The sequence below is a fragment of the Rhopilema esculentum genome, chromosome 4, assembly GCF_057945365.1.
Source record: "Rhopilema esculentum isolate cy_ngs chromosome 4, ASM5794536v1, whole genome shotgun sequence".
Taxonomy (NCBI): domain Eukaryota; kingdom Metazoa; phylum Cnidaria; class Scyphozoa; order Rhizostomeae; family Rhizostomatidae; genus Rhopilema; species Rhopilema esculentum.
The window spans coordinates 7,900,190-7,926,342 of record NC_142818.1 but is presented as its reverse complement, the minus strand read 5'-3'; the positions used below and the strand labels follow the sequence as shown (position 1 = coordinate 7,926,342).

The following is a 26,153-nucleotide window of genomic DNA, read 5'->3' as shown; positions in this document are numbered from 1 at the left end:
ATGATTTTTTAAACGGATAATATTTTTGCCTAAAAATACAATTTTTCAGAGTCTACAGCCTTCTTTTTTTAGGGTTTTTTAACAATGGTTTAAAAAGTTCCACTACTCTAACAGTAAACAGAATATGAGCCAATTCTACAATTAAGGCTGCTAACTTCTTACAAGAAATGGTTAAAAAAGGTTTTTTTAACAAAATAATTTTTGCTAATAAAAGAGATTTTTAAATTTACTTTTTGCAGATTTTAATGATGGTTTAAAAAAGATATAAAATTCTAAATACAAACACATATGAGCTATTTATGCAACTCAGACTGCTTTTCCCTTCTTTCAATGCAAGCAAAAAAGTATGCCCAAAATGCAATACTAAGCCTAGAGCCTTGCGTTTCTGGGGTTGAGTTAGTTTGTACTTCTCTTGGTTTTATAGTATACAAAGGCTACACTTCTTATGATTCTTAAACTTATATCGGAAAGGTCCACTGACCCATTCACAGGCAAAATATGAGCATTGATACGTATCAATTGCAATTTCTTAAGCAAGCTGATTTTGAAAAAAATAAACGCAAAAATGTGTTCTATAGTATTTTCTAGTCAATCAGGCTGACTTTTGTTTTGTTTGACACTTCTGTCTGGATGGTCTTCTACATTTAGTTTACATCAAATATAGAAGTGAGATACAAGTTATTTGATCTTTTTAACTTCATGGTATCTTTGCAAACAAAAGACAAAATCTAATCAAACAACAAATTTACAAAATTGCATGATAACATTGGCAAATAAACTTTTCAAAAATACAACTTACAGATCAAAATTACAATGTGCTTAATGTAACATGAAATAAAAAGAAGTCAATCATTATAGAATTACTACTGGGTAAAAAAAGTAAATAGTAAGAAAGATAAAACAGATAAAAAGATATAATAAACAATATATCAACTTTTTGTATCTTGGTTTTGTTGCATTAGCAATCTATGAATTTAAAATTACCTCAATCAAGTCACATGAAGGACAGAAAGAAAAAACAAAGTTTAAAGAAAAATGAAATCTGGATGCAAAAAGCTAGCAAAACAATAATCTAAACTGCTAATGCTTTCCGTCATATGTGTCTTTGCCCTTGTACCCGCCAACATAACCAGATGCAGCTTTTTCATCAAAATCTTTGCGACCTTCCAGCCCTTTTCCTTTACCAGATTCGTCAAATCTTTCTTTGTGACTGCCAGTGTACTTTGAAGTATCTGTAAGTCTATCCACACCTCCAGCTTTTACAGCTTTCTTTTATTTGGAAAGGAAAATTGAGTTGATTATACACAAAAGATAAAAGGATTGAACAAAAGTAAAATTTAAGAAACACAAGGTTTTTACATTATTGGAGGGGCAGGAGCCCCCTAACAGCAACAGTTCTTACAGCCATCGAGGGGCGATTCACTCTTGCAAATAATGTATGAGATTTTGCCTTAAACAAAAGGATTTTGGGGATTTTCAGCAAGGATGGGGATTTTCAGGTAAAACAAAAGGATTTTCACAAAAGGTGTACAAGATTTTCTTAGAGTGATTTGCCCCTCGACAACCATAGTATCTTGCTTCCACTGCTTAGACACTAGTCAAACTCTCAGGTAACAATAGCAGGCACCACAGAGCAAGGAGGGCTGGCGGGGCTTTAGCCTAAAAATGCCAAATTTTAAGTATCAAATTACAAGAAAAGCCTCTTTTTATACGGTTTTAGGCCCCCCCCCACTTTTTTTAGACCCCCCACTTTTTTCAACGCTTCATGGTGCCTGAATAGATGCACCACCAGCCCAATAAAATGCTATTAATGAAATTCCTGCCTTTTCCAAACAAAGAAAAAGTGATTTAAGGCTTAAAAATCATGAAATAATTAAGAAACATTTTTCAAAATCAATAACCATTTTGGTGTTGATAAAACAATTACAGGGTATTAATGATAACAAAAAAGTAATGGCTTACAGTGACTCCACTTGCTTTAGGCCCGCTAGTCTTTAGAATAACCTCTTCCAACTTCTCAACATTTGGTTCACCATACTTTTTTTCTGCAAGGAGCTTCAGGGCATCTTGGAACTGCTTATATGTTATTTTTCTTTCAGTCTTCCTAATAAAAATTACAAAAAACGATAATACCCCTTTTTTGTCAGTAGTTCCTTTGCCCAAATAAATTGATCATAGTTTTTTTGAAAGATTATAAGGAGTTAAACAATGATTAGTGGGTTCATTCCCCAACTTCTTGACAGGAACAATTTTCTATTTTGTCTAAATTTGATACATTTTTCAGTTTTATGTTCAGTTGATATTTTGGTTTTTTAATTGCTAGGATAATTTAGAAATTGAAATCCTGAAAAGTAGACTACTTCCTTTGTTGATTCTCAAGTTTAAGATTCAAGCCCATTTTCTGGAGATTGAAAAAACAATTCCGCCTCTATTATAATCCTGCCTCTTGAATAATCCTACATTTAATTAGGTGGTTTAATCAATAAACCCACAGCGGGAATATAAGAGAATCAGTATTAAAAAGAAAATAACATACACTTTTCTCTGTGGGAAAGCTTTGCTCTCTGTTCTAGAGAGAAGAATCCTAAGCCCTTCACCTTAGTTTTAATAGTTGCTGCCATTATTTGTCATTAAATGTCATTAACACACAAAAATATGTTTACTTTAGAGAGATTCCCCTATTATATCATTTTGTAAGGCACAAGAGTGCAACTTCAGTGTAATGCTGTCATTAAAAAGAGCCTTCAAAGTTTCTTTAGACAAAATTTGTTTCCCTACAATTTCCCTTTTGTTTAATGTGAACCTATTTCTTAGTTTTTAAATGATAAAACAGCAAGAGAAAATAACATAAAGATAATGGTATATAAGCTACGGATTGACAGACGTAGAAGTTCCTATCGTTTCTTCTCAAGTTTAAAGGCTTCTTTGGAAAATAAACGAATGAAAGGTGTGGCTTGGGTTTAATACTTTCCTTTCCTCTTATGTTTTATTTGTTCTACTTACAGTAGTAATGCTCAACGGTCTTTTAATACCACCCTAATAGATATATTTCTATTTGTAGAGTTGGCCGTTTTTATTCAAACAATGTTTAAGGATAGTCACTTTTTTGTTCATTTCGTCATTGCCCCTAACCATCCCTTCAATCAGAAAAGTTATTTTATGGCCCTTAATCGTGTAGTGTTATCAAAACGGAAAATAAAATGGAAAATTAGCTGAAGCTGGGTTTTCTCGAGAACTGTCAACCAATCTGTAACATCGTAGCAGAAAAACGATGACATATCCTCACATATTTAAAAGCATTGCTTTGTTTGGAATGCTAAATTTTGGCAAGAATCATGATGAAAAAGCATAACAAGATTGACTCACGCCTTTACTTTGCTGAAGATGATGTCAACATCAGTTGCAGTGAGTTTTTTGTCCAATATCTTCGTGTCTCGGGCGAATTTTGCAAATTTTGCATTGTCCATCAGTGGTGCTGCATCTTTGGCACCAAAGGAGCAGTAAGATTTGAAAAGTGTCTCCATTTTGCCTTCAATTTTACCCACCGCTGTCAGATGCACAGTCTATTCGGGAAAGTCGATAACAGTAAACTTGACGCCACCCCCACATTATGTTTGTTGACAAAATTCCACCTGTTTTGGCGGTAAACGACGTCTATTTTGCAGATCAGCCACTGCTCCTCCGCAACTCCCAAATGCTACTACTTTCTGACTCCTTTCTTTCACGTTCCAATGAAAAATCACCTAAAAATTTATATTTTAAATTCTATAAAGATATGAACTGGAAAATGATGACACAACTTGGGATAAACATTCAAACATATTTCACTATTCACATTAGATATTTTGCCAGTATGTTTATTATTGGTTCGGTTCTATGTAGAAAAATAAAACAAAGCTTGGTATTTATATTTTAATAACTATGAATGCAAGTAAATTTTACCAGGAATAAATAAAATGTTAATGATAAATCTTAATAAAGAAAATTATCTATTTATCTTTTTATCTGGTCTTAATAAAATTTACTTCATCGTTATATTTGTGGAATCTTTATGATATTTATCTTAGTTTCCTTAGCATGTTGTCAGTGTTTCATATGTTGTATTTTATCACTGTATTAACTTATCCTGATTAACGCTATATTGCAATATTAAGTTGTAACTGTGTTGAAATACATGGTTTTACTTACAGCTTAGCCAGACGAGTTGAACATAAAACTGGCTTAAAAATCAGCAAATCTTAGATACTGAGAGCAAATATTTACTCCTGTCCCTCTATTTAATGTACATTATAAAAATGCCCAAACGTTTTTTTAAAAGGAGAGAAATAGAAATGACAGGATATTGATACCTGGAAAGCATTCTGGTCCGTGTTTTATGAAAGCTGTCCTGCGGCCTTGAAACTACCATCGTTGGCATGGCAGCTACAGTCAACAAAACTTCCCCGCGTATCGCATTACTGTTTAAAAATGTAGCCTGATCTCTTTACGTGTAAAGGATTAGGTGGATCTCAGCAAATTAAAAAGAAACCGTTCTGACATACGGAAAGTTGGTAAAGCGCCTTATGAAAATACAATAGAGAATCTGGGCAGGGCCGTCATCAAACAACTCATAGACAATGGAAAGAAATCTCAGGGGGTTGATTGGCCTGAGAAGCCTCCGGGGGCGCCATAAAGAGGGTTATGAACAAAACCACAGCCAATGTTTGAAGGATTTAGCTAATATTTTCAAATTTAGGACAATTTCAAAATATTTTTTCATTATATGATCCAAATTCAAATATTCTAAAAGCAGATTTCTATGACGTAATAATTTACGAACTCTAATGGTGTAATATCCTCAGTAGGAAACATAAAAAGAAGCTTGCTTTAAAGTTTTAGCAGTTCAAGTAGGACTGGCAATCGAATGCGGATACTGTAATGGTCGACAAGAGGTGTACGTCTTCATAATGTCCCTTTGAATGTTGGGAAATCCTTCCTTGCATAAATATTTTCATCAAATGAAATAATTTTTGCAAAATTGAATTATTGTCTCAGACAAATAACCCTTCTCATAATTGTTGTTTAGTTACATAAATCAATTCAATGAATTAAAGCAAATATTTACTTTTAGTAAAATCAAGTAAATATATGCATTATAACTTTCTAAAAAATTAATGAAGAAATCGTTAGCTTCTGTTGTAAGCTTCAAACAAAGTTCCCTCTATCTGAGACAGTTTACAGTTACAATGAAACTGGGCGTAATGTGACAGAGTAAGGGCCAGCAAACTAGGCCTAGTTTTAATGAAACCAGATTTCAAAAAGCGCTAATAAAAAGACAGGATTGCTAGCCCAAGATTTTATATAATGTAGGCCTCTAAATAATGCTAAAAATTCTTCATAAATAAAAGATTTAGTCACCAACTGTGAAATAAAAACCCCGGCCTGCGCAGGCTAGTGTAGACGGAATTGAGTTTGTTGTTTCTGTTGGACTGCTCAACTGCGTGGGAGATAAGATATTGCTGATTGGTCAAAAACAAGGGACCAATCAACTCACCATTCTTCCACTCACGTTATCGTCGACTGGTGAAAAAGATATAAATTTCGGTTATATTATCCAACATTTTATATAAAGTGTTGGACGAGAATTACTTAATTAAGTAAGCTTTGTTTTATATTTTCTTTGAAACATTGAAGAAACAATTTACTTTTGCTTTTCCCTGACTTGTTAAAGGAGAAAAATTTCTTATAGGACTTTTTTAAGTGGTTGTTTGATCATGCTGCATCTTTTCAGTTTCCATCAGATGGATAAAGATTTCAAAATAGTTCGGATTCAACTGGAAATAAATATTCCAATCAGGCTTATACTGAATGTAAAATTACTCTGGAATGACGAACAGGACACGATTAACGGTGGATTGATTCTCAAATCAAAGTTTGATATCTGTAGCTCTGTGCTTTTTGCACAGTACACCTCTGATATTGTTTTTCTTAGTAAATAAATCCATTTTGCAACTTTGATTATTTTACTAAAGTCCGTTAAAAAAACTAACAATTACTTTTCCAGAGCTGTAAACCGAAAAGCTGCAAATTTGTTTTTGATTTGTATTTAACAACTGTCTTAATCTGATATCATCTTTTTATCAGGATATCAAAACTTGAATGAAACAAAACCCCAAAGTGAAAATGATTTTCAAGATTAAAAGCTGGTTATTACAAAATTGATCTTTTTGGATACATCTCTTAACGAGTTAAATACTGGCAACGAGTTAAAATTTTGGAAATGCTTTAATACTAAGTAATGAGAGGTTAGCAACAATATTTACAAATTGAAATGAGAGCAGCAGGTAACCTTATTCTGTTTGGCCTAATCAAATGGATTTAAACAAAGCGCTTATAAATAATTAATGACCAATGCGATCTCTGTGACTTTACAAATCAAATTTTTTAAGAAAAAACTATGGAAACTTCAGGGAATTTTTTGCTTAAACAGAGAAACTAATCATTTCACACCAACTGTGAATCATGGACATGTGTGTGCCATGGAACGGCGAGTTTGTAAAGCTGAGTTGACTTTATTTGTTGCTATCCTTTTTGGGTCGATTGGGTTTTCCTGGCCTAACCCAAATCACTGCAAAGCCGACAAACACACAAATGGTTGTTCTGTTCCTCTTGGGATGAACGCGCCATTTAAAGACGAATTCAAGCCAGCATGTAACAAACATGATATATGTTACGGATGTGTGAGTTTGTTTTAAAAAAACTTGTTTAAAATGGCACACCGCTTAGTTAAAATTGGATATTTTGCTCTTTTTTTGTTACCTCTTGCTCTTTATGTTATTTCCTATTATAAAACACTTTAAAAAGCGCGTAAATGCTTAATGATTCACTTATTAGACTCAATAAAACTTCCTTTAAATCTTCTCAACTGCCTTATACACCGAAAGTTTTAAAGGTAAAATGAAAATATAAACAGAACTCTTCTAGCGTAACGTTGATAGCAAACTTATTTAAAATTTTCATCGCATTGGCATCACTGTTAACGGCAACACAAAGAGATGGGGTGATCAATATGAAGACGTTAAAAATTTCTAGCTCATCTTGAAGTTTTTCTAACGCATGCCAAGAAAATTTTTGAATTTTTGTTCTTCAAAAGCATTACCAAAGAAAATTTTCAGAGTTTGAATGTCAATGGCCAGGGATCAGCATCCTTGGCCATATGAAAAGTATCATAAAAGAACATATAAAGTTGAAATATTATATCTGCAACAATTACCTTTATCTAACTCTGCTAGGATAATCAATTTCTTGCAACGGCGTATACCGGCCACCGGCCACACCTGTCCACTATGCTCTTCAAAATATCATAATCTGATCTCCTTAAAAGAAACAGTAAAAACATTTTTGAAATTGCAAACCGAATGTTAGGATGGAATCATGCTTCAGTTAGGTGTCCAGTTATTACACATCTGATATCTTGTGGTTTTTTCGCAGGGACATCACTACAACTGGAGTCGTGCTGAATGTGACAAGTCATTTTATGATGACATGAATTTCATTTGCAAAGACATGCATCACTGGAGACGCAAGAGATTTTTAGACATTCTTTTAGATATGTGGAACTTCTTCCATCGCATTGAAAACGGGGAAACTCGGTGCCGGTTAACTGCGGACATGTACTATGAGGGGGTCAGGTTGTTTGCGGATTCGCATTTTGATAGAATTGACCATGACTACTGCAGGTCGCCATGTTCGAGAAAGCACGGAAGTCCAAAGTTTAGAATAGAAACTACTTAGAATATCAATGTTCATACAGTATGTTTATATCTGCCATTACTGTTTGGCCTCGAAGTTATCTAAAACTGTAGGCTGAGGGTCAGTAAGGCCTAAGTATCAATTAAACATTAAAATAGGTGCCAAACCATTGCAGCTTTTGCACAAAGCTTGAAAGGTTTGCTCTCCACTCACCCCTTTCCCATATTTTGTCGCTCATCTTACGTTTTCTAACCACTGGCTACTGAAATCTGTATGAGGGAATTAAGAAAACAATTATGGATAATTTTAGAGGATAAAGTGCGAAATATTAGAAGTAGCAGTAATATTTTAAGATAACATGGCCACTGGGGACCGCGGAGCACATTACAGATTGGGGTGGGGGGTGAGGTGGTCTAGAATACTTGTGGATTAACTTGCTAAAAGCTTTGAGAGAGATTATTCATTGTGTAGTTTTAAATTTAGAGGATGCTGGGGGGTGAGCCTCCACTTCCGCGATCCCTGAATTGTATTAGTTTAGCATCCTCTATTTTCATACTGTAACATTGCTGGCTTTTAAAGTATTTTAGTAATATTGCAATGGATATTCTAATGCTCTAGCTTGTTTAAATATATAGTTTCTATATTTTGTACGTCATATAATGCCAATCAATATTATATCTGATTGAATAGTTTCATGGGTTTATTAAGCAAAAATGGCTAGCTGTTTTAAATGGCCTTAGGCTTATCATTTGTATTAAAACATTTCTATACGGCCATCAATTTCACAGCAGCAATTCAAAGTCAAGTAAACAGCTCAAAAACGATTTTTATTCAATATTTGAGACTTTTGAGTTTAAAATGTTAAAATATCTGGTTGTTTTTTCTTTCGTAACTTCTTAATCTTTGAAAATTGGAAAAAAAACAATTTACAAACAGGCATGCAAAGTATTTCGTTAAGAAATATGGTGTATTTAATATTTTGCATAATTAGATGAGTTTAAAAATTAGATACATTTTTCGTATTCTCCCAAGTTGCCGTAAAATTCAGAATGGCTATATATCCAAAGCATTGTTGAAATGAACAAATATCTTTCTTGACTCTGATGCCTATCAGTACCAGTAAAACGAGTAAAATGGCGAAACTCATTTACAAATCATTTGAAACTTTCGTATGTTTTATTAAATATAACATTGAAGTTATATCAAGCTATGATTTAAAAGTTTCAATCCTGATTGATAAGATTGATTGCTTCCTGCCCGTCCCTTTGTGACCAATTTACGAAAACTGTTTTTAAAGACTGGGGTTTTAATATACATATGCAAAACAAATGGTAAAAACTTGGGAAAATGAGTATAAGACTACGCATCTACGAAGTAATTCTTTACATCTAAATATTCTACGAATTTTCAGTGAAAAGTAGTGGAGGTCAGTGATGGGACAAGGAAAATGTTAAAAAAGGAAAATTAGTCTTTTGCCAATGAACAAGGCAGCAATTTCCCCATAAACTAAGCAACCTTAACCTTTTGGTGTCTTTCTAACAAACTCCTGTTCATCAATTTTCATTTTGAAACGCAAACAAATTTAAGAAAGCTCAAAGAAACCTCTTCTGGTTAACTGAAAAAAGCAAGAAATGCTTTAATTTCATCAAAAAATGTAATCTGATGCAACACAATTATTCAATTCTGTACGCTATAATGCAAATAAAAGATGTATCCAAATATCTTAAAGTAAGAAGGTGGCCAGATTGGGCTCTAGCGCCCAGGCTCTCGCATCCATGATTATGCATCAAATCAAAACTAAAACGTCTAATCTGACGTCACGATTGAGATTGTTACAAATACCTTTTACAATTTGATATCAATCTTCTTTCGTCGAATTCGTTCGTTGTGAAGGGATCATGTTCGCAAGATTTCATCGCAGATCTTCAACAAATGATAATAGCGACGGTGTAGATCCTTGGGGACTCCCGAGACTGCACCGGGCCGCTTATTCAAACCAAATTGAGAAGTTGGTGCAGCTCCTGAAGAAAAAAGGAGCTGATGTCAACAAAGAGGACAGCAAGCGGAGGTAAGTCGCTTAGTGTGTTACCTAAAGTTCTTTGCGAGTTATTTCCGTACATTATTATTTTCATTCGAGATCAATATTAATCTAAGTGGAATAAAACTAGTATTTCACGGTAAGAAGCGAATATTTGATACTTGGAAACATTAGATCTCAATTTGATGGGGTTTTGTCAGATTTAAGCTGAAAAGGCAACCAACATTGAACTTTCATAGGAAATCAATGAAGTTTAAATAAGAAAAGGAAGATAATTGTTTAAGACTGCTTCTTAACATTCCAACGAGTTTATAAATTAAAGAAGTTCATACAAATACTCTTTAAAAAATTAACTAATGAATGGAAAACATAAATAAGTTCAAATCATACAGACGGATTCTGAAATCAGTTAATATATCAAATCACGGCATTTTCTCAAGTAGGTAGCAGACATCTCGAACTTTTAATGAACCTTTGCTCTCCTGAACTCTACTTAGATTAATAAACGAATTTCCCCAATATTATCACATATTGATAACGGACATTGATCTTTGTACCGAAATTACTTGCCCGATAGAAGTTTAAAACCATACGCTCAAACTATATTAAAGTTTTAAACCACAAATGTTTTTTGGCAATCCTTTAGGCTTACAAAATTTAACAATACGAACTGAAAATACATTTCAGGACCGCATTGCACTACGCATGTCTGGCTGGGAGAATTGAAGCTGTAAAGCTTCTTTTAGAAGCCAACATCGTGATTTCCATGGATTCACATGGACAACGCCCAGTCTATTTGGTAAGTAAACATTCCTTCTTTCAGCAGACTTTTAAAATTACTTAAAAAAGCCGGAGACTCTGGTTTTATGACCCAATGTAGTTAGTAAAAAGGTAAACTAGATTAGAGGTACACTAGAGAAAACCCTACGATAGGTACACTACAAAAACCTTTCAAAAAGGTAGACTAGGTAAGCCCTACGATAAATATTTCTGTCTCGACGAGTAAGTTGCCCCTAACCAGTATTCAATCAAGTTAGAGAAGAATTCTTGTCATGCGTGACAAGTTTACAAGCAGAATAAGTTGCTGCAAACTAAACTGAGCATGAGCACTTTCTCCTAACAGGCAATCAAGAATGGTCATTTAGATGTGATCAAAGTCTTCTTGGTCATGAATTTCAACTTTGACATTTGTGATTACGGCGGGATGACACCTCTTCATTTCGCCATTCACAACAAACAAGCTGAGGTTGCAAAGTTCTTGATCTTAGAAGCAGATGTGAACGTAAACGTCGCTGATATGGTGAGTACTAAACGGATTCAAAAAGACATGTTTAATGACTAAACTATGATTAAAGAAAATAGACTTTCCTCTGAGACATTGAAATTTATTAAACTTAGTAAATTGTTTCGGTTCACAGTAAAATGTTATAGCAATATATTTTATGTTTCATTTAGTATTTGCTTACACCACTGCATTTGGGGAGCATATTCGGAATGCCTAGTATTCTGGAACTTCTTTTGCAACGCGGAGCAAGCATTGAAGCAACAGACTTTTACGGGAGGTAAGCGGCAGTTCACTGCAGAATATTTTGATCTATTATCAACAAAAGAAAATAGGAAAAAAGTATATGCAAATTGTAAATGAACTCCTGTATTTGCATCAAAATGAACACAGAGGTTTTTACCTCATACACTTTTAATCCACGTGCGAATCAATCTATATCAAATTTACCATTTAATTGAGTTTCTTTTTTCATTAATGATCCATCACTTGTTTTAAAGATAAAATTAATCTATTTATTGTCATATTTCAGCACGTCACTAATAATGGCCTCTGCAAAAGGGCAGGCAGAGTGTGCTGACGTTTTGTTGGCACATGGAGCAAACATTGATGCCAAAGACAACTGTGGGCTAACTGCTAAAGATTGGGCAATGAAGGAGAATAATAAAAGGTAAGATTAGAAAAATTTTATCGAACACTTGATCATTAAAAACAAGCAGGGTACGTTTTGTCAAAAAAATAAATGAAATCATAGTAAAAGGTTTATTCTTTAGCTGATAATCAAGCGATCATATCAACCAACTCATGTTCCGTACCACACCAACCTAAACCTTTCTCTTACAAATACATTTCTCCAATTATTCTGAAAAATACTGATTTTAACACCGCCATCATGCAGGATCCTTCAAAAGCTACAAAACGCAGCAGTTGAAGCAAAAAGTCAGCTTCCAGCAACAGAAGACAAGGAAAAGAAATCATCAGTTGAGGAAGATGAGCAAATCCTCAAAGCAAAGAAGAGAAAGCTGGCAGCAGAACTGAGAGTGCATTTTCTAGAGAAACTTGAAAATGCCAAACGGGAAGTCTTCGAGTTAAAAACCCGACTTTCCCATCAAGAACGCAGAGAAAAGCATCTTGTTTTCAAAGATGAATTGAAGAGCAGAATTCTTGTCATGAGTGACAAGATGAAAGAGCAAAGCAATTCTGTCATAAAGAGCTACAATGCTTTATCTGAAGAAAACCGCAATCTTGAGAAAGACATTGAGCATGTAACAGAAGAGGTGAGATTTTTCTTGTTTTTTATTTAACTTCCCGACAAGTAAGATGTTCTAACGTTTGCTTAAATTGCAGATTACTATAATTATAACCAAATGTCGTTAAATTCTATTGTATACATTGTCATGACTCATTTGTCTTTTCTTGTTTAAAGCTCCAAGCTGCCAAGGTAGAAATCGAAAGACTGAAAATGGTAGTGAAGGAGATCAGTGCAGCAGACAATGGCAACACCAAGAAATATGAGGAGGCAAAACAACGTCTTCAGCAGCATGACATGGTTGTTGCTCGAAACATGTTTCTAGAAGAGGCCCTTGCACAGGCCAATGCAAAAATAGAGGCACTTGAAAAGGAAAACATCGCATTAAAAGCAGAGAAGAAAACAGAAATTTCTCTAGGGCAGAGTGACAAGTGTCTTCAGACAGACATACTGGATAAAGAGCCAAGAAAAAACTATCACGGAACAGACTTCAAAAGCAGGAATGAAGCAGACAAATACAATGAATCAGTGAACACCAAAAGTGGAAACAAAAGAAGACGCAAAAGAGGCAAAAAAGGTGCCAAAAAGGGAAATGTGGTAGCAGCGCAAAGTGAGACAGCGGAGAGCTCGTCTGCTAAAGAATCAACTAGTGATGATTTACTTTCGGAGGATGCAAGCATTGGAAAATCGACATGTGCTGGTGACAAATCAGCCTTAGATGACACAGACCATCGCATTGCAACTCAAGCCAAAACAGAAAGTGACAAATCAGTTGATGCAAAAGAGCCATGCAGTGCAACCCTGATCCCCATGGAAAGTGACAAGTCAGTCATTGATGCCAAAGAGCCATGCAGTGCAACCCAGACCCCCACGGAAAGAGGCAAATCAGCTGTTGATGCCAAAAAGCCATGCAGCGCAACCCTGATCCCCATGGAGAGTGACAAGTCAGCCATTGATGCCAAAGAGCCATGCAGTGCAACCCAGACCCCCACGGAAAGTGGCAAATCAGCTGTTAATGCCAAAGAGCCATGCAGCGCAACCCTGATCCCCATGGAAAGTGACAAGTCAGCCATTGATGCAAAAGAGCCATGCAGTGCAACCTCGATCCCCATGGAAAGTGACAAGTCAGCCATTGATGCAAAAGAGCCATGCAGTGCAACATCGATCCCCATGGAAAGTGACAAGTCAGCCATTGACGCCAATGAACAAGGCAGTATTACCCAAGCCACAAGGAAAAGTGGAAGAGATTCAAATGAGAATAATGCCAGTGAAATTATCAAGAAATCCAACATCAAGAAAGCAGGTAAAAGCTCGAGGTGTCTTGACGATGAGGCTGCTACACAAAGAAGTATCATGCTTGAAAAATCCTGTCAAACCGAGCTGGGACAAAATGCAGGGATGTTTCCGGAAAATATTGACTGGGGAATGCAAGGTACTTTACCCTTTATAACTTCAATAATTCCTAGAGAATTCAATTCATTTGGTCTTACGAAATTTTTAACATTTATATAGGCTAGTTGCATCTGCTTCTAAGATCGCAAAAGAAAATGATTATTCTTCTATAACAGTTAACAAAGCTTAATAGTAAAGAAAAAATTTACTTAGCTATACCATTTATAGGAAAAAACAATACAACCAATTGACTATCAACAAACCCGATAGCACAGCAGTGATTTTCTTAACATATATTTTCTAGTTCATTATAAGAGGATAGGCGTTAAAATTGTATCTTTTATCCGATATCGAAAACCGTCCCTTAAATTCTATAAAAGATTGTGGTTGATGTATTTCTTTATCACCAACTTCAACAAATCATCTCCATTCTATCAATGACTTTGCTGTAGCTTTCAGTCGTCAAGCTGACAACATAAGGGAACTTGAGGATGCCAGACTCAGCACAAATCGTTTCAAGCAACGCAATTCAAGCCTTTCAGACGAAAACATGGAGCTTTATAGCCAAATAGATTCCCTCACAAAGGAAAACATGAAGCTTTATAAACGAATAAACTACCTTGAAAATACTACGGACAAAAGGCAAGCGACAAGAGGCAGCAAAGATGAACTCATGATGGAGATGGAAAGCGTCTGCAGAGAGAACAAGAAGCTTCTTCGTGAGGCCAAAGATGCCAAGAGCTCACTTGAGACTATTGAAAGGGAAAAAACACGCTTAGAGAAAAGGATCAAAAGAATGAGCGAAGAGAGCAACCAGGGAAGCAGAGTTGCTCTGGCCAAGGGTAATTTGTCAGCGAAATCTGTCGAGAAGGTGATAGAGGAGAATGAAAGATTGGCAATTGAAAACAGCCTTCTTCAGGCCCAGTTTAATGAAATGGCAAAGAAAGAAAGCAAAATACAAAAACCAAGCAATACCAAACCGACTGGCACCAAAATCTCTGATTCCAGGCCTTCCAATAGCCGTCTTGATAGAGGCAGCAGCGACTCATCTATGAGCTCATCTCAAAGTGGCGAGGAAATGATTGACAACAGTTCGACGAAGTACATTCGTCAAAGCACAAGTGGAAGCAGCACAGCATCAAAAGAACGTGAAGAATGTGAGCTGTATGATTTGGACACAAAAGACCGCAAGCAGAGCAAACTAAGCACACGCAAACGAGGAAGTGCCAAGAGCGGCTCGAATGAATCAATGAAAAGCAAAAAGAGCGAGGACCAAACTATGCTGATGTTAGCTGAGAACCAAAGTCTGAAGAGCAAACTAACGTTTTTGGAAAAGACAAACGATGATCTAATAACGCAGATATGTTACCTTCAAGACCTGATTGGTGAGAAGCAGCAAAGACCCGAATCTACGAATCATAAGCCACAGTGGGCAGAGACTGGAACATACAGTGCAAAACTTAAAGTTGGACTTGGAGATGGGAATCGAAAACTTGCTTCGCAGGGTACAGGTAAAACTGACAGAGAAATGAAAACAGATTCTAGAATTCAAGGAACATCACTGAATTACGGCGGAGATGATCAGCTTGAAGGCATCATTTCACTGATAGAGAAAAATAAAACTTTGGAAAAGGAGAATATTCAGATAAAAAGGAAGTCAGATACAATGCTTGGGAAGATAAAAGAGTATGACGGGTTGAGGGAAAGCCTGAAAGAGGCAGAGGAAAATTGCAAGAGAATGCAAGAAAGAGTGGTTGACCTCGAAAGGGTAAACGAAGAATCAGTCATGCAACTAAAAGCGGTGTCTAAAGAAAGTGATGACATGAAACAAAGGTATGTGGATGCGAGAAAGAATTATGATGCACTGTGCGTGAAGATTCAGTCTCTAACAGAAACAATTGCAGACTCACGAGTCAAAGTCTTTAATCTGCCAACTGCCCTCGAGGCAATAAAGAAATCATACATAGAGAGGCAATCACAAATTGCTAACCTTCAAAAACAATTAAAGGAACTGGAAACTATGAAAGCATTAGTTGTTAAAGAGAAAGAGACTGTTACGAAAGAAGTGCATAGTTTGAAGGAACACTCTAAGGTTCTGCAAAAGCAAATAGAGGAATTTCAAATAATGGAGAAGAATTTTCAAAATCTCAAAGCCAAATTTGAAAAACAACAGAAACGCATGGAACAAGAAAGTTCTGAAAAAGACAGTCTTGCTAGCAGCAACAAAAATTTGGTTGAGGAAAATAAAGGCTTAAGGAAAAAACTTGACCAGGTCACAGAAACATCCAAAAATCAATCTGAGTCGAAGGCGAGGCTAGAAAAAGAATGCCATGGGTTAAAAAGAGAAATTGAAAGAATATCTTTGGAAAAGAAGATCCAAGATGATGCCGTTATTGAGACACAACTGCTAAAAGAAAAGTTAATGAAAGTTGAAGATGATAATAAAGGCTTAAAGATAGATTTAGAACGAGCAAACAAGAGGTCCAACGAGATATGGGAGTCGGTAAGAATGAAATTGATTGAAAACGACTGTTTTGGTGAATCTCCTCAGTCTGAGTGTATTTTGAATGGGGATGAAACTTCAGAAACGACTATAATAGGAGAAGAAATACGAAACAAAGTTTTCAGTTTGATCGAGGCAAATAATGCCCTTCGTGAAGAAATAGAAAACCACAAGACTGAAAACAAATCTCTCGACGAAAAACTGAAAGCTATGACCAAAGAGCTAGAGGACACGGTTACAAGTTATTCAGAGGCAAAGCATTACAGGAAAGATTTGCTTGACAAGATTGTTTCCATTGGGGAAGCAATGACAGGACAAAGCATGGATGAATGCAATGAAGAGTGGATTCTAGAGGCAATGAAGAAAACATATCAAGATAAACTTTCCGATATTGTCAAATTGCAACTTTCAATAGAAGCCTTTGAGAAAACCAAAGAGTCAATGACAATAAATGCAAAGTCACAAACAGAAGAAATTAGTGATCTTGAATTTCGTTGCAACGAGCTTCAATGTAAGATAGAGGAGTATGAGGTGCAGCAGATGGAATATGAAGATCTAAAAAGAAACTTAGAAAAACGCCATGAAGATTTATTGCATCAGACCCGTGAAAAGGAGGCACATCAAGAAAAAAATAAAGATCTTAATAGAATTAATGAAGATCTACTCAAGGAAAACAACGATTTACAGAAACAGAGTTATGATGCAGGAATCAAGATGAAAGCAAAAGACGATTATATCTGCAGCCTAGAAAAAGAGGTCGAGAAACTAATGGAAGAGGTTAAAGAATTGTCTCTAACGGAATCTATCGTTAATTCAAGTGTGCAGGACGATTTAAGTGAAAAAGTCACGATTCTGGAAGTGGAATGCAAAAGATTGAGCAAGGAAATGGAGACGAAGGAGAAGGCAGACAGGAAATGGGTTGAGATAGGTAATTTTGTTGATATGAGGCTAGCAGAAAGTTTCATTTTAAATAAAACCACTGAAATTAGTGTTAATGAGAAGCATAAAGAAACAAAGTTTGCAACTATCATGGAGAAGATACAGCAGAAAATTATTGCCTTGTTTGACGAAAATGACGGCATTCTTGCTGTAATTGCAAACATGAAGAAAGATATGGACTCATTACAGGACAGATTCGACTTAATGACCATCCAGAACAAGGAGTATAGCCATCACATATCAAGACAAATTCTGACAGAAAGGGAAAATAGTGCACTGAGAACACGATTGCAAAAATTGTCAAGTGAGTGCTTTTCAATGAGAAAAGATTTTGACTATCTTCTAGAGAAGGAAAACGCATTTTCGGAGCTTGCAAAAGTGCACGATTCGCTTTTGGATGAATATGAAACTCTAAGAAAAGACAACAATAAACTAGCGAGCCAGTTCAGGGAAAATGAGCAAATGCTTGAGCTCTTGCAACAAGAAAATGAGATGCTTCACAAGAAATGTCAAAAGTTTGAGTATCAATCTCAAAATGACATCCAAGGGTTCCACAATGAGCTGCAAGACGTCGAGATCATTCTGAAACAAAACATTGAAGAAAAGCAAAAACTACAGGAAAATATTGCAGAGCTAAACGAGCAACTTGAAATAAAAGATTTTGAGATTTTGGAAGCGCAGGAAAAAGTCAAAGAATTAAGTCAAACACTTGGGAAGCACGAGTCAGAAATACAAGACATGATAGAGCTGAAAAAAGAGAACGAGAAAATTCAAAAACTTATCTTGGAACAGCAAAATACAACGTCAGTATTGAAAGCCCATAAAGCTGAGATGGCTACCGAAATTGAAAATTTAAAAAAATTTAATTCAAGGTTTGAGGACATCAAGGAACAAAATGTAGAACTGAATAGTATTCTTATGGAAACAAGAGAGAAAGTTTCAGACCTTGAAAAAGAAAACATGACCACCAAAGAAGAGGCAAGCAATTTGGTTAAAATGTACGAGGAAAGTCTTTCGGAGCTAGAACAATGTAGAAACAATCTTGAAATTTTACAAAAAGAAAACGAAAACCTTAATGATACTTGCAAAAGGATTGACTGCCAGCAACAAGCTCATTTGGAAAACAAGGCTGAATATGATAATGAGATCCGACTGTCAGAAAACAAGATTGAGGTTCACGGAGATCAGCTGCTCAATACTAATGATGCAGATCAAGAAGACACTGCAAGTCCAACAGCAAAGTCACAAGAAATCAGTCATGAGGAGTTTGTTGATATCTTTCTAACACCAACTAGGATAGAAACTCAAGATACCGACTGCGAGGAAGACGTATCTAATATCGATAACTTTTTGCTTAATGATGACAAATTCGAGGAACAGCTTCTGTCAAATGAAGACATAAAGGAGCAAAGAATCCTAGATATAGTCTCCAACTACGAAATTAAAGATTTATGCCACCAAAAGAGTAAGAAATCAGTCCATCCGATTCAAGGTGCTAGAGAAGACAAAAGACGGAACTCCGCAGAAAATGCCTTTCAAGAGCGTTTAGAGAATGTCCTGAAAGCAAATGTGGTACTAGCGGAAGAGAAATTTGAAATCGAAGCAAAGCTACAGGAGTCTTTGAAAGAGAACGAGGCTATGACTTTTCAAATAATAATGGTGAGTTTAAACATGCTCAAACGTTCAAAGGCTCCTGTTCTATTATATAGCTTCGTTCAAGTTAGAAAGTCGGAATAATAAAAGTAGTTTCAAAACTTTTAATGAGATGTCCATGTTATCATGGAAACAAAGGAACAACAAGTTTCCTTTAATTAAAACCATATAAATTTGATAGGCATAAAAAACTAAGAGTTTAATGCAAGGATACAAATACAAAAATTAAGTATATAAAAATTAATCCTTTATATTCTAGTTCTCATAATTTGAAGACGTTCTAACAATATATGATTTAACAGTCGGAGTTTATTTCAAATTTATTTACAGCTCGAGGATAAGCGAAGATTGGCTATGTCTCAAAACAAGGAACTTCAACAAGGTAACTTTTTTTACATTCTAATCATCGCTATATCTTTAATTCTGAGTCTGAGTCTGGAGATGTGAACAACTTATGTATGCTGTTTGTTAAATGAAAATTTAACTACATTGGTAATTTAACATTTTACAGGCAGCAAATATGGCTATCCAAAATTTATGTATTTACTTTTTGAGTAGATTCACGTTGATATTGGTGACAAAGAAGTAAATTTATGACAGAATAAAAAAATCAACTTAATCTATATTGGAAATAACATATTTTCGTTTATTTATTGTAGAACTTGTAGAGTGCCGAAGAAAGCTAATGGTAAGATAATTATTAGAAGAAATATTTGTATGAGTTGTCTACTTAAAAAGAAAAAGTATTACAAAATATCGATACCAGTATTTTAAAGAGGTAAACAGGCAAATGCGATGCATCCAAGAAGATATATTTTGCCTTGTAGCATTTTATTTTATTGCTAAGTTCAAAGTATAACTGAACCAAAAATCAACTTGAATGCTTTTGAAACTATTAATGGCTAAAGATAATTGCTAGTTTATAAACTGAATTCTATGTTCAAATGTACTTACAGCAATAAAAAGACACAAAAAAGTATTCTTTTTAATTTTTTAGATGATGGAGATTGATGTAAACAATTCAAAAGGTATGAAGTGATAATAATAATAATAATAAAGTCATTACAAAGAGCTAAAATTGAATGCAATGAAGCTATTATATAGCAAAAGTATAAACTGGATTTTTGAGGGGTTTACTTCTCTTTAAGGCAAGCAGTGATAGTTTCCTTACAATAACTAGCTTCTTAAGAACCGATTCGTGAGGTCAGAGCTAAACAAGGCATTGTGAAAAGACAATATAACTTCAATATGTGTTAGGAAATATTTCAAACCGTAGGATGTAACATAATCAAGATAAAATTATTGAATGTGTGATAAGTGTGAAGTACTGTAGGGCTTAAAAAAGACAAATTCACGGATTAGAAGCATACTGCTCTTAAAACTATAAAGATATCGAAATATCTAACCCATTAATTCGCACTTGTCACATCACCATTCTCAAGTACTATATTTGGACCAATCCAACAAGCAACAGTTTGAATCCCATATTTCATGCAACTCAAAGACGTTGTCACCTATCTAGCCACTGTTAGTCGGATAAACAGAGTAAGCTAAAACATTTCTCTTTGCCTATTCAGAAACTGATAACGAGAATGAAAACACACAGGAGATACACAAATACAAATTACAGGTGAGCTGTAAACATGAATTTTATTTGATCCTAAATTACGAATTTATAAACAGTTTAATTGGTAGTTTATGAAGTATTGATTCATCAATGCTTGTTATGGCTCCTCTAAAGAAAACTGAAACGTTTTTTGAAAAAGATCCTCGTAAAAATAACAGAATTTTACCTTGATAGTCTTTCAATTTTTTTTAAAGATATTTTCTTTTTTAACAGCTGAAAGCTTGTATTGAGAAGATAACACAACTGGAACATGAAGTAGAGATGAGGGAAACCGGTAAAATTTATAAACTGTTTTAGTCTTAGAGAAAAGATACACATTGAAAACACTTACTAAATATAAAATAGAAAAAAGCTTAATTGAAAATGATTTGGACAATGAATTTTTTAGACTTTTTATGATTTAGAATTTGAGTATTGATGTATTAATGAGTATTAATGGTACTAATAAGTATATGTAGATTATCAATAATGTACCATCCTGAGAAATAATAAACCATTCAATTATGGGATAATCTTTATAAGAAAGAAAGTTTTTTTTATTACAGTGATTAAAGCAAAATGCAACGAATATTTGGTGAGTAATTAAACTTACTTCTGATACGATCCTGAATTGAATAAATCTAATAAAACAACAAATAAAACAACAAATAAAACAAAGAATTGAATACTCACAGCTTGAATTGAATACAGCAATTTTTTATTTGAAAACTTACTTCAACCTTAAAATGACAAAAAATAAGCTGATTTAAGGCTTTACATATTCATTTTTAGTGATGCTACTAACTATCCCATATTAAGAATTCCCAGAAAGAACTTGCCAGGCATGATCGTAACCCATATGTTCATTATACGCATTATTTTTACTAATCAAAATAACATAGAAAATATGCAAATAAAATAATTGCAATTATTTTGCAGATACTATCAGCTAAATATGAAGAAATGAAAGAAGAAAGAGATGAACTTCAGAAGAAATGCTCAAAGTCAAATGTAGGCCCTTCATAAAGAATTTCTATAAATTTATAGAACATGCTTACCGGAAAATTGATGATCATTTATACATTTAAAAGGAAGATTAGGGAATAATAACCAAGGAATAAACAGTATCAGAAGATTCAGCTTAAACAATAGATGCGACACAATAGTCTATTATTTATTATTAACAGCCTGAAATGAAAAGAAAGTTTGGGATTTAAACTCTCAAAATAAAAATTTAGTTGATATTTGACATATCGTCAAAGCTGGTGAGAAATGCTGATGCTCTACAGCAGAGCAAGGAGAAAAGTAAGGTGCAATAAATAAATAAATGAATAAGTGATAAGATGTTAAAGAGACAAAAGATACAAAAGAGATAAAAATGAAGAAAGAGAAGAAAAGATGGCAGTAAGAAAGAATAACGTCAAGTGGAAATTAAGACGTTTTAGGGTCAAATGGGAAAAATGACAACAGAGAGGCGTAGGGACAATTAGAAACTATGGGAGTTAGGTTATCATAGTATTGGAATTAAAGAGTTAAACAATATGTTTGGGAAACAATATTTTTTGGAGTCTAAAGTTGCACTGGAGTATAGTCAATGATAGTGCATTGTGGAGAGAGACATCATGAAGAGAATGAGCCATCTATAGGAGCATTAAGAGGCATAATTGGGGAAAAGAAATTGAGATTAAAGAAGACGTATGAAAGAAGGTTACTGAAATAGAAAAGAGAGAGAAGGAAGAAGCATTTCTAGCTCCTATTAGCAAGAAAGGGAAAGGGTAAGATGTAAAATAAGCTGATTTGGAATAGCACGGTACTTGCTGATTAAAAGAGGAAAGGGTGAGAAAAGAGATAAGGAAAGCTAAGGCAGGGCAGTGCGAGGACATGTGTTAAAGAAAAGGGCGAATGATGTAACGAAACATAAGGAAAAAGCATAGAGGCACACAGAACCAAGCTGGAAAATAAGGCACCTCAAGATACTTAGAGAGAAATAAACAGGAAAAGGGAGAGAAGGGAAAGGGAGATAAGGGAAATGGGAAAGTGGGGGGGGGGGGAACTGTAATGCAAGAGATCAAGAAAAGAGTAAATACGATTTTTCACACGTTGGCTTAAGGGCCAAAACAAAAATTTATATAGACACAGAAACAGAGGACTTAGGTTTTTCATCGCATTGGCATTACAGAATCAAACAATATTTTGAGGAATGAAAAGCAATACTGAAAAAGATAAATTATAGTGTAGCATAGATAGTCGAAAAGACAAGTGAATGAGCCATTGAAAGTCACATCGAAAAGGACAAACGAGTAAAAAGATTAGGGTTGAAATGGACGCAAGGCAGTAAGTTTATTGCAATAAAATGGAGAGCAAGTGAAGCATTTCTTACCCTTAAAAAACGAAAAAAAGATAAAAATTACAGTAAGAATAGATTGAATCAGCACAATGCTAGGCCACTGAAAGGAAAACGGACAAGAAAAAGAGATAAAAGGCAGAAAAGGTAAGACTGGAAATGATGAGAAAGGATGATAAAGGAAAAGGATGTGTTACGGAACAAAGCAGCGTTGAACAAGGATTCAAGAGAGCAAATTATGCACCTCAGACTACTTAGAAAACAGGAAATGGGAGATTTGGGAAAGCCTAAGTGCATGCAACATTTAACTTGGGCTATTAACTATGGGACATAAATAAAAGATGAAACTTACTATGAAGGGCCTACAACAAGCACTAAGCTAGAGTCCTCAGCAAAGCAGTTCATTTTTATCTTGTTAACTAAAATTGATCAAATTTAAGTGAATGTCTAAGTTTATGAAACTTGAACTGCTTAGCTGAGGGCCATTACTCTGTTTTTTGCAGATTTCCCTACACAAGGTTCAGTCACAACGGGTCATGGCAGAGTACAACAGCAAAGGCCTGGAACTGACGGTATTGCATTATATCAGAATAAATTAACATAAGAAATTATGAACACTACTTACTCAGGACCCCTCTTGGAGAATGTCCGTTACATAACGACTTTTTAGACATGTAGGAGTGCTGCGTCGGCAATTTCTTCGATTTGTGAGCAAATAAAAGAAAAGTTCACCCTTCACCCACTTTGTCGGAAAATAAGACCTAAGCAGCCCCTTTGAGCACAATAGCTAGCGACGGCCTTATTATTTGCAACAAAATAGAAGATATATCAAAGGGCTTTTTAATGTAGAAAGTGCATATGTTTTCTAGTACAATTGTAGCTACATCCACATCCAAACTGACGATGTTTTTCATAGAAACCCTAGAAAAACTGAACACGCATAAATAGTGTAAAATAAATTTTCTGCTTACAAAAAAAACTATCAAGTAATAACATTACACTTTGTGAGGAGAATTCATTGAAGCTGTTGTTCTTTTTGCCTTGAAATCACATTAAAGCGAGGGTATCAATTTGATAGAACTATTATTAGAAATGTGCTTATTGATTCCCATATTTGAAGAAAAGATTTGACAAAATGCTCTTCAATTTTCTATCAGGTTGCTGACCTATCTTCACAGATGAACCTTCTTGATGAAGAATACAAAGAGGTATGATACCATTGCACATAAGCATTTCGCGGTTCTGATAACAGTCTATCAGATATGTCAAACTTCAATAAAAAGTTATTTCATACAAAATATAGTGAAAACTTGTCTTTTCTTTCAGCTGAATTCAATGTACCACAAAAGAACAAAGGAAAACGAAGAACTGAATCAAAATGTTCACTTTCTTGACTTACAGTAAGTTATAAAATCTAATTTTGCTTTGGTTTGAAAAATAATCAATTAAGAGACAGCACAGAGAAGCTGTTCTAAAACAGCACAATGGGCTCAAAGTTCTCAATTTTATTACTTAGAAGAGCATCTGCTTTATTTCACTTTATGAAAAGTGGCCCTTTTGGTACTGCCACTGAAATCGTGAGAGATCAACAACAAAAAGTTGAATTTAAGAACAATGCAAACTTTAGCATTTCTTCCTAATCATTCATTTTCTTACATTTTCTACCCAGAAAAACTCCTTATCTGTCAAATGACTTTCACATTACTTTTACCATATTGCAGGCTTAGGATTAGAAACGAAAATCACAACGAACTTTGGGATAAATACACAGATATCAGGAAACAGCTCAAGGTAAGATCTTACAAAAAAATTTTTTTGTATAATACAGAGGTATTTTTAGAATCATTTGAGGTCATTTCTTGACTGCTTAAATGGAATTTCGTGTCAATCAACCATTTAGAGATTAAAATTGGCTCTGAGGTAAAGAAAACGTTATTGAGAATTAGTCATATGCTATAGTAACTTTAAAATAGCCAGAGGTAATGGGGTACTTGAAACAAACTTATCCATTTCATTATCAAACGATATTTTCTTAATGAGCTATTTGTACACCTGATAAAAGCATTGTTTGCACACGCAATTCAGCAACACTTAAGGGCTCACAGTAACACCCCCTCTTTCTGAAATATATGGGGTTTTCTTAGGGAGTAAGGCATAGGGGATATTTAGTAAATTGCAAAAAATAAATCATAGTCAACTTTTGCCATATCTGTTGGCTGAATGCAATACATTACCAGCTTATAAACATGATGATAGCTGAAACAGAAATGGCTGCTAGTGTGATTTTTCAGAGACATTTCAGATGATTATTTTATCACATAGGAGCTGGAATGGAAGCACATTGAGAGTGCTAGCTTACAAAGAGAATTTACAGAAAAAGAAGGGGCTGCTTCCCTTAGCCAAAAGGAAATGAGCTTGTCAGAAGTGGTAAGAAATCAAGTTTATTATTAAACTATTTTGCTGTTTAATCAAAAGCTGTAACTCATTTAGAATGTGCCATTGTTTAATCAAAAAAGACATGTTATCAATAGCACTGCTAAAGAAAAGAATATTGAAAAGTATGTGTTTTCTTATTTAAGCATCATTCAAACAGTTAACTACCCATCGAATGATGTTAATTCCAAATATAAGGAAACTAATATTGAAATACTACACAGCCAGAGAAAGTTCAACCAACTTGAATTATTGTGCAAAATTAACGCCTTTCAACATTAAGTCTTTGTCAGAGAGTGAGTTGCTAGAAAACAAAAATGCTTACCCAGAAATTGCCTGAAGGGACTCTTCAACAGCTGCAAGGCCAGACATCAACAGTTCAACAGCTGCAAGAGATTTCAACCTTATTGTCAATAAGGAAATTTAAATATCAGTCTTTCTGTCATTATTCTTTTTGTCAAGAGTATATTTTTCCAATGATCATGGTTTAAATCCCTCATTTGATGAAATTGTGTGACTGGAAACTTCATGTTTTGACTCTGTTAAATTTTTTTAAACAGATTCATGGATCAAGCACATTTTGAAGCAACCTCTGTTGAACATTAGAGTAAATTTCAAGTTATATCAAACTTGAGATCAGAATTTATATTGTAATTGTTTATTTATTGGAAAGCATAAATTGCAGATATTTGATAGATTACAGGATATTTATGTAAATAGCATACTCATTTAGCTATATTGTGTTTGTTTGCTTGAAAATCTATGGTTGCTTTGGGAAATCAGATCGTCTACAATACTGTGCAGAATCATTTATTGAAGCTAGGATGAAAAATCCCTTAAGATTCATCGATTAGATTCATCAAGAGAAGATTCATCGAGATCATAACTGCATATTATTGCTTACCTGTCGAAGCTTCCTCTATGCTCTATCGCTGCCACTGATCTATAAAAATGTTTTTACTCCGACTTCAAATCGAGGCCAC

At 34.6% G+C, this 26,153-nt stretch overlaps 3 protein-coding genes across 3 annotated transcripts; 2 read left to right on the top strand and 1 right to left on the bottom strand.

Annotated features, from left to right (window-relative positions):
- Positions 1 to 744: 744 nt before the first annotated feature.
- Positions 745 to 3,612, bottom strand: LOC148960369 (tubulin polymerization-promoting protein family member 2-like). The gene is made up of 3 exons (XM_089115888.1): positions 3,367 to 3,612; positions 1,963 to 2,104; positions 745 to 1,269 (listed from the first exon to the last, which is right to left on the bottom strand). The coding sequence occupies exons 1-3, from the start codon at positions 3,522 to 3,524 to the stop codon at positions 1,081 to 1,083; spliced, it is 489 nt and encodes a 162-aa protein (XP_088972014.1). The 5' UTR covers positions 3,525 to 3,612; the 3' UTR covers positions 745 to 1,080.
- A 2,775-nt stretch (positions 3,613 to 6,387) lies between these two features.
- Positions 6,388 to 13,812, top strand: LOC135690928 (uncharacterized). The gene is made up of 8 exons (XM_089115560.1): positions 6,388 to 6,719; positions 7,471 to 9,799; positions 10,451 to 10,598; positions 10,893 to 11,069; positions 11,225 to 11,331; positions 11,584 to 11,721; positions 11,950 to 12,328; positions 12,478 to 13,812. The coding sequence occupies exons 2-8, from the start codon at positions 9,630 to 9,632 to the stop codon at positions 13,810 to 13,812; spliced, it is 2,454 nt and encodes an 817-aa protein (XP_088971686.1). The 5' UTR covers positions 6,388 to 6,719; positions 7,471 to 9,629.
- A 271-nt stretch (positions 13,813 to 14,083) lies between these two features.
- LOC135690927 (uncharacterized) lies at positions 14,084 to 25,501 on the top strand. Its single transcript, XM_089115552.1, has 13 exons — positions 14,084 to 18,793; positions 19,118 to 19,169; positions 19,447 to 19,475; positions 19,785 to 19,815; positions 20,365 to 20,417; positions 20,628 to 20,688; positions 20,960 to 20,988; positions 21,333 to 21,404; positions 23,241 to 23,309; positions 23,895 to 23,945; positions 24,064 to 24,137; positions 24,459 to 24,528; positions 25,060 to 25,501. The coding sequence occupies exons 1-13, from the start codon at positions 14,243 to 14,245 to the stop codon at positions 25,186 to 25,188; spliced, it is 5,271 nt and encodes a 1,756-aa protein (XP_088971678.1). The 5' UTR covers positions 14,084 to 14,242; the 3' UTR covers positions 25,189 to 25,501.
- Positions 25,502 to 26,153: the final 652 nt, after the last annotated feature.

Bases quoted from the DNA above. Each gene is read 5' to 3' on its own strand.
- LOC148960369 (XM_089115888.1), bottom strand. From the start codon at position 3,524: ATGGAGACACTTTTCAAATCTTACTGCTCCTTTGGTGCCAAAGATGCA. The intron at 2,105-3,366 runs GTGAGTCAATCT...AATTTTTATTAG, and splicing joins ATCTTCAGCAAAGTAAAGGC to GAAGACTGAAAGAAAAATAA. The intron at 1,270-1,962 runs GTAAGCCATTAC...TCCAAATAAAAG, and splicing joins CTAAAGCAAGTGGAGTCACT to AAAGCTGTAAAAGCTGGAGG.
- LOC135690928 (XM_089115560.1), top strand. From the start codon at position 9,630: ATGTTCGCAAGATTTCATCGCAGATCTTCAACAAATGATAATAGCGAC. The intron at 9,800-10,450 runs GTAAGTCGCTTA...ACTGAAAATACA, and splicing joins AAAGAGGACAGCAAGCGGAG to TTTCAGGACCGCATTGCACT. The intron at 11,332-11,583 runs GTAAGCGGCAGT...GTCATATTTCAG, and splicing joins GCAACAGACTTTTACGGGAG to CACGTCACTAATAATGGCCT.
- LOC135690927 (XM_089115552.1), top strand. From the start codon at position 14,243: ATGGAGCTTTATAGCCAAATAGATTCCCTCACAAAGGAAAACATGAAG. The intron at 19,476-19,784 runs GTAAGATAATTA...TTAATTTTTTAG, and splicing joins AGTGCCGAAGAAAGCTAATG to ATGATGGAGATTGATGTAAA. The intron at 20,989-21,332 runs GTGAGTAATTAA...ATTATTTTGCAG, and splicing joins CAAAATGCAACGAATATTTG to ATACTATCAGCTAAATATGA.